Source organism: Bombus pyrosoma, linkage group LG10 (genome assembly GCF_014825855.1).
Source record: "Bombus pyrosoma isolate SC7728 linkage group LG10, ASM1482585v1, whole genome shotgun sequence".
NCBI classification, from domain to species: Eukaryota; Metazoa; Arthropoda; class Insecta; order Hymenoptera; family Apidae; genus Bombus; species Bombus pyrosoma.
Window position 1 is genome coordinate 13,868,243 of NC_057779.1, and position 12,156 is coordinate 13,880,398.

General features: G+C 33.4%; 1 protein-coding gene across 8 annotated transcripts in view; it reads right to left on the reverse strand.

The window, feature by feature from the left end:
• Nucleotides 1–12,156, reverse strand: part of LOC122572000 (probable G-protein coupled receptor CG31760) — an 84,662-nt gene that overhangs the window by 13,659 nt on the left and 58,847 nt on the right. For 4 of the 8 annotated variants that reach the window (XM_043736442.1, XM_043736437.1, XM_043736445.1 and 1 more), the window contains exons 9-18: nt 11,976–12,108; nt 11,561–11,714; nt 11,365–11,474; nt 10,186–10,400; nt 9,864–10,002; nt 9,678–9,783; nt 9,413–9,556; nt 7,170–7,352; nt 6,679–7,062; nt 91–6,533 (exon numbers count right to left, since the gene is read on the reverse strand). In XM_043736442.1, the coding sequence (XP_043592377.1) occupies nt 6,700–7,062; nt 7,170–7,352; nt 9,413–9,556; nt 9,678–9,783; nt 9,864–10,002; nt 10,186–10,400; nt 11,365–11,474; nt 11,561–11,714; nt 11,976–12,108 (1,547 nt within the window). In that variant the 3' untranslated portion in view covers nt 91–6,533; nt 6,679–6,699. The remainder of the gene's footprint in view (nt 1–90; nt 6,534–6,678; nt 7,063–7,169; nt 7,353–9,412; nt 9,557–9,677; nt 9,784–9,863; nt 10,003–10,185; nt 10,401–11,364; nt 11,475–11,560; nt 11,715–11,975; nt 12,109–12,156) is intronic. The other 4 variants (XM_043736440.1, XM_043736444.1, XM_043736441.1 and 1 more) reach the window with 4 other exon arrangements.

The following is a 12,156-nucleotide window of genomic DNA, read 5'->3' on the forward strand; positions in this document are numbered from 1 at the left end:
AATATTTCCGATATCTCACCATAAATACTATTTAAATTGAAGGATATGTGTTTTGTAAAATAATTTTTTAAGGTCGTAATAAAATATTACCAGTTCTTAAATGTAAGAACAATTAGAGAAATCGCTGAAATCATTTTTGTAGGAATATTTCTTAATTCGTTTGATTAGATGCACTCACGTATCATTACACTTTGTAAATAACTAAACTAACTAAACTAAACTAACGAAACTAAACATTTTGTTACACTGACACACTCCCAAGACTATAGCGTATGCAAGCTATACATATTTAATTTCTCATACGATAATTATATTTTATGCGACGTGTACACGTAATACGAGCGTAACTTTAGTAAATTTTCTTCGAAGAACTATAAATGTATAAATAGACAGGGGTAAAGTACTAGCATACCTTATGAATAAAAATAAGACGAAAGATGTTCTATAAACACAGGCTCATAAATACTTTATTACTGAAAGCTATAACAAAAACACGAAATGACAAGAAAATAATTTCTGGGTTGATATAATAGTGAAACTAATCTCAACAACGAGCAGATTAAAGTCACCAGACTTTTTGATGCCAAGATTATCAGATACCACGTTATCGGATTTTAACTCGTGGAGCAAACGCGTATCCAACAAGAATTAAGATAAAAGATTCGTAATGCATTCGCTGAAATTAAAGGAAATTCGTATCGTGATAGATTCAATTTGTTACAAATGTGAATCCTACTTAATAATAAAATTTAATAACGGGCAATACTCGAAAATACTCTATAGGACTAAAAACTAATCCAGTGTTACTTTGTAACTTACTGCGTGTAACTTTTTGATAAATCATAAATTAATGAATCTTTATTTATGGGATATTTTCCTTCTATTATTACTCGTGGAATATTCCGATACTATTATATAGAAAAAAGAACGTGGGATATTCGACGTGGTTGGAAATTAGGTAGAAACTAGCATCAAAAGAGCATTATTCCTCTTGTTACTCGCAAGTATCATTATATTCCCGGACATACAATATATTTTTACAAATACGTTTTCTCGTTTATACACAGACTTTTTCAAGGATCGGGTGGGAAAATTACGGATATATCTTTCCGTTTAGCATAATCATATACCTTCTCATTACATAGTGTTACATTACATCTCTCGTTACATAGTGTCAAACTGCATATTAATGTCTTTATATCCGACGCAACAAACAAAAAAGAGAAAAACAGTGTTATGACGATGAATCGTCTAAGTTCGAGATCGGCCTCGAGAGATATTGCAGCTATAATGTTCAATCGCTGAACGCAATCTTAGTGAATTAGCATTTTTCTAACATCGATTTACTTTAAAGTGGTTTTCTTTCTTTCTTTAACTAGCCTTACATTAAGTTACAACGACGACATCGAAAGCATAATACTCTTTGTCTTTCTTTCTTTCACCCTATTTCTTATTTCTATTGATTGCATTCATGTAACTGCGTCGAAGAGGAAACGCGCGACGTTTCCGGGAAACGCTCCTCTTTAGTAAAAAAAAAAAAAAAAAGACGATTATAAATTTTCTGCAGACATTATTTACGTCACATTTCGCTTAGCTAAATTTTATTATCGCGATCACTTTGTCCTTATTATTATCCTCTGAATGTTATCTATTTTACATCCATACTACATTCTCCAAGGTGGAACCGATGAAAATTATCCGCAATAGTGTATATATAATTTCGACATCTTTCGATGACACAGTCCCGAACAAAATTATATTATTAAAATATTATTAAAATAAATAATAACACTTATTTCGTGTTGAGGAAAATTCATAAAGCTCGTACTTTCGACATATGTTGTTTCTATTGTTACTGAAACGTTCCATGTTTTAATGATTCGATGAGTACTCTTTCACTAATATAATTGAATAAATAAAAATCTTAATACGTTATACGACAATTTCGGAACGATTATATGTTTTTTGCTCGTATCTTTTCATCGACTCAACCAATTCGATCCTTTATCTTTAAAATTATTCTAAATCTTTTAAGCGATAACAAGTTACCAGCTATTTTTAGTTAACACCGTTTTACTATTAGACTACGTCCATTTCACTTGTACACACAAACGTATGTGACAGGCTATTTCTGTTTCTCGAGACAAATTCGATCTGGACGATCCCTAGTATTAGCTTCTCTTGCTTTCCATTCTTCGCAACTTCGCGCATCTTTATCATCGAAATCGGTCGATTGGTAAAGTTGCCTTGCATCGGCGTTATTATCCTCAAAGCTATTTTCCTTCGACAAATTAGTGTAATATATATTAGGTCCTAACACACGAAACGTCCAATGATTAAAAAATTGGCAAACTTCAATAATATATGAAAGAGAAGATTTTCGAAGATGCGAATATTTGTCGGAAACGAAAGGTTTAGAAAATTGATAAAACACGAAATTGAATGTAAAATCTCATGTAAGATGGTCGAATAGAATTTGTCAAAATGACGAGATATTTACGTAGATATGCGGAACATGGTAATCTCCAAAATAATAAAACTCTCTTTTTTTATAATTACATGCACTCTATGAAGTTTGGATTTCACGTAAATTAGAATTCACCAAAGGAAAATAAAAAACCAATTTGCCCGCTCTGTGTATATTACACACGTTAAGGCTGCAATAAAAACGTCTTGGTTATAATGCTTTATGCGTGTCATTCGGACAGGCAAGCAAACATACAAGTTCATTAATGGTTACGTGTACGATAAATATCTTAGACATAAACAGTGATATTTATCGGTTATCAACTATATAACGCAATAATGCCTATCGCGAGAACTGAAATTTTCCAAACAAATCAATCACTGTTTAAGTTGACTTACAATACAACCATTCTTTCCATTACTTGTTTTATTTATACATATGATCATAAGCTGGGCAGGCTCTTGCGAATAACGTTACAACACATTAATGTGCTGCTGACGTACAATTGTAATTTGACCATCAATTCCTGTACGTGACAGTTCCGTTGAATACTACTAATAATAGTACTAACATTGCACATTTTATACCGCGATCTCTTCGCCTTTTCATAATAAATAGCATGCTATAGAATTCGTGGAATCAATTAATCGTTCATCAATTAATTAAAATAATGGAAATACGTAAAATCTATGTATCGTAAATTAAATCGCATTTCGATTATATTCGTTTGTAACAGCAGGTGCACAGTTCAAAGTACGAGATTGCCACGTACAGGGACAGCTATGAAATGCGTACTTTAGTAGTATTCGGATTCTTGAATGATCAGAATCGAAATCATATGTATGAAACAGAAATGGTTCGAGTAATTAGAAATTGCGAGCTGCTTGTGTGTTACTAGTAACAAGAACATGCCTTAAATTTTAAATCTTATTGTCGTATAAAATGCATATATCTTTTGACATATCTTCAAGTGAATTTTACACCCCAATCATATAATAAAATGCTTTATGTGCTCGATACTTATCGATACTTTGTGCGATACAACGATGTTTTTATTCTGTATTTACTTTCAACTATCATACGCCTCTTGCATTTCTCGCGATTTATGTCTAATAGGATATCCTTATGAGGCGACTCGATTATTATTCGCACAGTCCTTGTACAGTGTACGAATAATATGTGATATCGTAACTAGAATGAAATAAAAGTGGAATTAGAAAATCGTAATCGATGCGAATAATCGTGATTATCGTAATTTTCAATTTAGTTGGAACGCATCGTTCTTATAAAAGTGAAGGGTTTCGTTAACCTGGAATGCGCCTTAGTACGCTCGAGGCAATTTTCACGCTCTCAACATGAACACACGAACGCATGCATACACATACTCATGTATACGCACATAAACGTACACGCTCACGAGTGTGTGAATATGTCGATATATCGACAAATTCGCCGATAATATCATTTGCAGACTCTGCTAATTTGCGTTCGAATAATTAATCTTTCGGCTGGTAATATTGCTTCCTTTTAAACAACGTGAATTTTACACCTGGACATTTGCAATTCGTCGATTCATCATGTGCAATTCATACTTTCAAATTTATTTCGAAGATTTCGTAACTTTGGTACGTTATGAAAATTCTCTTAATTTTAATTCGTGACACGAAAAGTAAACGTTTGATGTACAATTATCTTACTCGCGTGTAGTTATAAAGAAGTAAACGTGTCAATATACCTGTTTTTGAGTTGTACCGAACTATGTATGTATGTATGTATGTATATATGTATGAATGTATGTATGTATGTATGTATGTATGTATGTATGTATGTACGAATGTATGTATGTAAACACTATTTACGCTTCTTATCTGTATATTACTATAACTTGCAATAGCTGTTATGCTTTAGAAATTTATATCGAGTGAATGTTTAGATAACGCTATTGATTAAAGCGAACAATTGATAATTTCAATTCTTTTTACTCGGTATGAATTATGATATGATTGCATTTGTTGACATAAACCCGTGTGCGTCTCTCACATACACAGGTAACAGTGTGGAAAATTAAAACTACGATTAGAATTACGTATATGTATGTGATATTTATAACTTAAGAGAGAGATTACTTCTCTTTTTTGTAAGAAATCGAATCTTTTAAAAGCGTTCCCACTTATTTCTCTTTATTTTCACAGAGGAACACATACTCGACCGCTTTGTAGACGTAAACTGAAAATAATTGTCGAATGGTTATTACAAAGTTTCTATATCTGCCGCCGTTTGTTGTTCTAGCTACGGAAGTAACACATCCATACATTCTGTCACATTAAACATTACAATTATATTGAACGACTCTTTCCTTTCTGTTCATTCTCTTAATTGCCTTTTTAAGAAACCATATATTATTCTAAAACAAGATAACTAACGTTAGACGTAAATGTAACGTTACGGTGTAAAATAACCGATTGTTAAACTGTTCGTGAGCTAATCGGGTAGATCTACACAACTTACGATTTTGTTAATATGAATCACAAAGGTGATCGTTTTGGTAACAAGAAATACAGTTTTCGCTCTTCTACTTCACAGGTATCTCAGGATAATATTTACCTAGGAGTAATATTACTACAGTCGCGATCATAGTTATTTAAATAATGAGAATTTCGTTACGTTCATCGGTTAGTAACGAAATTAATAAAAATCTTGTATAACTATATCGTTAACAATACTTCTCATCACCATTATACATAGTATGCTTCTTGTTTTACGTACAACGAGGTGTCATTTGGTGGTAACGTACATAATTTACAATAAAGCTAACAAGGAGACATTGCCACCACAAGCAAATGACATGTTATACACGTTATACGGATTTGGTATTCACTATTTATTGATTACACAGTTCTTTGATTTATACAAACCATGAACGCCTTATGTCCGTTAAAGGGTACCATTTAAGTTTCCCCTTTTTCTTTCGCTTTTCATTCCCTCGGTCATATTCTGTTTTCGTCTTTCTATTCTTCTTAATGCTTCGCATTTGTCATAACCATATCTACGGATAGTAATTAGATATTAAAATGTTAATAATAAAGAAACAAAAGAAGCAAAAGATGCAGGCGATGGATTGGAACACATTTTCTCTTTTAATGGTATTATACTATACAGAGACTATATACCGACTATAATCATTATTTCTTCATTTTTATACTTAACTCTAACTTTTACTCTATATTCTACATATGTGTAGTTACTATCTGACTGCGGATATCTATGCAAACTCGTATTTTTCTCAAGGCAAATAAAGCAATGGAACCTAAGCGGAAATTTGTTTTCCTCGTTAAACTTTATAATAGATGGTAAGCTTTGCTTATCCGCGCTACGCATTTGCATGCTATGCGCATCCCTTGCATTTTTCCACTTTTCAATTTCCCATAAATGGAGAAAAATCCGCGGTCTAATTACCATAATGATTCATTTACCAGAGCCATTGTGCTTTTTTAAATAAGGGGTTTAGGCTATTCTCAATACGTCTTTAAATGTCGATTTTATATGTACTCTTTAATCCGAGAACTTTGGAAAAATTCTTCAGCGTATGCTATTTATTGGATACTTGTTTAAAATACGTAATAAACAGACTTAAAGTAATACGTAATAAAAAATGTAAAATGGTAGTAATAACTCGTTCGCTCGATATATCTGTGTTTATTACTTTATAAGGGGAATTTTCAATTCTTCGAAGGAATGTTTATTACTCTATATGTTATTTTGAATTCAAAAACAACGCATTGTAGACGAAAATAGCATTAATACCGAATACTTAACACGTTTCTCTTTCTTTTTTCTTGGTTTGTGTATTAACGCAGTTTTAACCTCCGCGAGGAGATTATTCTTCTAACACGTTCGTGGCCGATAACTTTACAGAAATCCTAAAGTAGAAGACCGACAGTTTCTGCAATTAGGGCAAGGGCAAAAATTTGATAACTTTGCTTTCGAATATGCATCATAGCTTGTATCGCTTTAATTTAAACAAACATAAAAACTTCTTCTTTGCTTAGGGTCATTGATAATTGATCTATAAAAAAGCATAATATTACGTCAGCAATCTAGCATATGTTAACATCGAAAGATTATAATTTTGCGGATCATTTACAATAGCGTATTCAGCGTATCGTTAAATGATAATAAAATTATTATAAAAATAAACGAACGAATCTTACCTCTTCGCTATTTAGTACTAGTCAAACCTGTCCGCTGGTTTCAACATTTCCTTCTTGTTTTCTGTCTTGCTTTTCATTCTCTTTCTCTGCTTGTTTCTCTTTGTTCTTCTCTTTCTCCATTTCCGCCCCTTTCCCTTTCGCTTCTTCTTCCTTCTCTTTCTCTTTCTCCCTTTCTTTCTCTCTTTCCTTTTCCTTCTCCTTATATTTTTCCTTCTCCTTTTCTCTCTCCTTCTCACGCTCTTTCTCCCGTTCTCTCTCCCTCTCAGCTTTGCGTTCTCTGAGAATTTCCATCCGACGTGCCCGATGCAAACTTCCTGAAGGGAAAGTGGAATCTTCGACCGCGGCAGCCGCGGCCGCACTCGCCCCTCGCTCCACGGCAGTCTGCTCAATAATTTACTTGACTGTATTTTTCAATATGTTCTCTGTATCTAATCTCTATACATCGAAGAGGCACGCGCGTCCAGGACAAATAAGATGAGTTAGGTACATACTTTCAATATGAAACTGGCCGTCGAACTTTTGGCGATGGGACTCTGCGCCGAGGACGGATGACTATGACCGGGCCCATGAGTAGTAAAATATCCGCCTGCTTTCGGTTTTATGTGGCGATTGTACATCTCCATGTGCACGATTTTCATAAATTCGATCTGCGCTGCCAATTTCTGTATTTCTTCCTGCAACATACATAATCAATGATAATCATCGTCTCCGACGTAACACGAAGTGGTGTGAGCAAGACAGAGAGAAAGCTTCATCAACACAATAATTCATTGACGCTATCATTCGACTGACGTAAGATAGTATTGCCTATAACTTAATCGTTTTTAACTAAGAATACAAACTTTTTTCATCGTTTCGGCACCTACAATCGACCATAAAGTGTACATATATTCCCAATATATTTTGCGACACCCTGTATGTGTATAATGTAATAATAGTTTTATATCATGTTTTATTAGGTTGTCCGAAAAGTTTCTTTCGTTTTATGAGGTAATAATAGACAACGTTTTTTGTTTTATATTATTTTGTCGAATTACGTACGATCCATTTTGTTCTGTTGAGATAAACAGCGCGACATTTCACAGACTTTGTTTCACGTTTGTATGAAGGTGTACTGTTGTAAAAAACACGTTTTTCGGACATCCTAATATTATATGGACCGTTTATTTTAAAAGTACCTTTTTATGTTGTTTCGAGAAAATTAAAGATTAGCATATTAGTCAATTCAAAAATATAAATTAATTATGTCAAGTCTGGCAATGTTTCTACTAATTTGTCAATATGTAATTTGATTACATAAATTTCTTTTAGCTGAATTTAACTAAAATAATGTATATTTACGAGCTGTAAATGGACTTGCACCACTTTCAAAATAAACGGTCTATATATTAGGTTATATATATTTTTTTATTATATTGCAATACAATCTGAAGAAGCGCAGAAGTTGTGTTACTTTGGACTGTAATAACTGCATTTTGAATTTACAGTATCAACAAATAGACGAATATCAGAAAGTTTCTCTGTCATAAAAGCGAATGATTTTTCAAAGTCACGGGACAGGTTGATATTTTGTTGCTGTATTGTCAGCGTAAAAAGAATGTACATAGAGGTAGAGAATTTATACAGAAAATATCTGGATATCGAGGCAACTGTAGCAATTCAAGAATTGGAAAGGATTACCCAAAGGTGAGGAATATTCATTAATATTCATCTTTTTCGTGTAATTACCTCCCAAGCTGTTCGCTATTAAATAGAATGTTGCACGTTATGTTTACTTTGTTTCGAGGAACGTCTTATTATATAGGGTGTTCAGAAAAAATGTTACAAGCTGTCTTCTCGGAAACTATAGCAGGTATCTACCAATTTCTTTTTTTTTATTTTAATTATAATACAAGAGAACTGATTACTCGAAGAATAGTTGAGACTTTTCTATGAATTGAATTCTATGAATACCATATTGGTTTCTGTTCATCTAGAACATCTGAATTTTGCTTGAATCATTTATTCCGCATAGTTAAAGAATTATGACGAAAAAGATATTTAAAGGCGAACTACGCGGAGGCGTCGAAGCGCTACGATTTTAACCGCTTAATGAAATTTTCCTTCAGAATAAGTCTATTTTAATTACCCTTCGACGCCTCCACGTAGTTTCCCTTCAGATATCCCTTTGTCATAACTCTTTAATTACGCAGAATAACGAAAGATGGTTCAAGTAAATGTTATTTAGTTTTACAATAGCTAATCAAACGAACAGTCTACGTAAATTTCATTTAAAAAAATAAGGGCGCTGCCTTCCTAGCAATCATCTCAGAAAAATCATTTGTCCCTCACGTAATCAGTCTTCTTGTACCATTAAAATTAAGAAAAAAAGCCGATATCTGCTACGATTTCTGGAAAAACGTCATTAACAGTTTATATGGATCACTCTGTAGATTAGGTAGAGCTACTACATATGTATATTCGTATTATATGTATATTCATAATATGATTTGATGTCCACCATTCATTTTTCAAATCGGATTACATATATTTGATTAATTAGACGTATAACGTATTCTGTTTCCAATTCATCTATGGTGCAATGGTGGTAAAAGAAAGTTTAAAATCGATACGACTACGAATTCTAGCAATTCTTATACTCAAAATTACTCATATTAAGCATAAACTCATTTTCTAAGATTATGCTTTTTCCTTTGCTCACACCACTGTGTGCTTATTAAAACAGACAATATACCTTCAATTCCTCGTTCTCTTGGTGTAAATCTGTCGCTTCTTCGGGCACTAAGCCGATTCCATTTAAAGAGAAACTGGCCGTAACACCGCGGGCTCTAGCACGGCTATCCCATTGATCTCCTTGGCCTCGTAAAACTCGGATCACCTGTAGTTATATGAGATTAGAAATTTATGATCGAATTAAACGATGATTATTTAATCGTTTAAAAAGCTGAATTTTACAATTTTACCGCATAGGAGGGAAAGCGAAAGAATAATTGGATTACCTTGGGCGCAAATACAAGAAATATGGTGACAGAAGTAGACAGCTGTGTACGCAAGAAGCCTAACAAATACTTGATATCCGGGCCAGCATGAGGGAAAATGAAAAGACTGCAAAAGACGTCGTAGAATTTCAATTTTAAATTACAGTAACATCGGACAGGTAATAGAAAAAAGATGGAAAGTCATACTGAATAGCGATCATGGTTATATTCACAGCTGCTATATTGTAAATAGCGTAGCTTATTAAACGGGCCTCGTTGAAGAGACTCTCTGCATTGCGAACGTTGTAACACACTTTAATACCCCACGCGAGGAACAGAATTTCTCCTGAAAGGAAAAGTTCATTTAATAGGTTACGTCTAGCGATATATTTCTATTTGATACAGCAGCAGAAGTTTCTAACGAATACTAGACATTTATTATCCAAACCTAAAACAAGCGACTAGCGAGCTGTCTCGAAGATCGTTAAAATATGTTTTATCAATAATGTGCTTCAACATTTGTTATTACCGATTGCTAAACTATGGTCCCACCAGTTGAAAGAACATTGGTAGAATTTCAGACCATAATTGTCAGCTATCACTTCGGCATACGGCGGTGCGCTGAGTGTCCACGTGCCAAGATAAATTAACATTACTAACAATATCGGGACCATCCACTGCAGCAGCTGCTTATCCGTAAGCTTCACCTTATGCGCGCTTTTCACGCGATATGTGAGAGACACTCTATGAAAAAGGACACTTCGTTTTATACATACATCGTAATGACACATAATCATAGTAGCTGATTACGACATCTTGCAATGAAGGTAATGTACATAGAAATAAAAAGGTAATAACACTATACAACTATAATAAAACGTCCATTGAATTAAAAAAATCTACTTGTTGCCTGAGAAAGAGAACGGTTTTTATATTTGTGTTGGTATGATCAAGGCATCAAGCTTCTGTAAAACACTCGAGGAAAGAAACAAATGGCAAACAGAAGATAAATTTGAATTAAATTAACATTCACAAAGTAATAAGGAGATTGATTCTGTTTGTAAAAGAAGTGAAACAGTATCGTTTCATTTTACTACTGGTTACTTCCATATCGTTTAACGTCTGATAATTATATATAATATTTTTGCATATTAGTTATCTTTTCTTACGTCGCAAATATTATTACTACTCTTTTCTCCTTCTACTTCTCTATTGTCACATATGGATTTTAAATTCCAGTCTCTTCGTTTTATTAGTCAAAAATAATACTTAACGTTCTCTGTTTGAAGTTCACGAAAAAGATAAATAATAATGTTACTCTAATAATAATAATAATAATTCTAATAAAATCTGATAATGGTTCCGAACATGGCTTATGAAATCGACAGATTTCTCAACGAAGGCATTTTAATTCTATCCTCTAAAGCAGTTGTCATCCTTCTATTATCTTCATGAAAACAGTTTTTGATCTTATCAAAATAATATTTTATTTTGGCGAATAAAGACACTGCGCTTCGAGAAAAATTGGATTAATTAGTTTTGTACTATTATGGATTATTCTACGTAGATTATATATTAAACATACAATTAGTTCGAATATCCTTCGCAATATGTATACAGTATAGCTGCATAAACGTGTTATTATGTGGGTAAGGTTGAAAATATTCTACATAAATATCGCAGTAATTTCGAAGTTCGTACATCTTACCTCCAAGTTTTCATCAGCAGTGCAGTGTATGAAATGCAAAAGCCGAGATGTCTCGTCCATTTCGTGGCGATACAAGAATACATGTCCAAAACGGGAAATATTGCGGCCATCTAAATACATGAAAGAATATGAAAAATATTACATACGAACGATGCGTCAAATACGTTTATGCATTTACGAGAAAGTGTATGCGTACTTCGAGATACATAATAGCACAACCCAAAAGCGTAATAGACAAAAATATCGGCGAAGCGACCTTGAACACTTTGAGCTTACGGTGTTGATACATATAGACCACTAGGATGATGGTACCAAACACACAGAAAATAGAGAACGATAGAAGAGAGATTCTGAAAACACATACACACGTGCAAATATGTTATTATCTGATAAACAAACATCTTAAAGAATCGTAAAATTCATTTACTTGGTCTGAAAATGTACCATTCCCTGCTTTAATAAATAATTAAAGTATAACACGAGAATGTGTATCATTTTCATATTTCAATTATACCTATGTATCCGAGAATAAGATCGATTAGGCTGATAATTACAAAATGTTTGAGACAGATAGTCGAACGACAAATAGAAGTTTACGGTTACGTTCATACCGGAAGGGCCAGTTGTAGGTGGCTAAACAAGGTTCGGGTCCCTTGCACTTAGCACAGCCTGGTGCACAACGTAAGCAGCGGAACACTGTTACATACGCGTCGCTTATGTTCTCTTGCATTTCTTTCCAAGCAGCTATAAAATTAATGGTTTAGCTGAGCTATAAGTCTGATAACGCGTTTC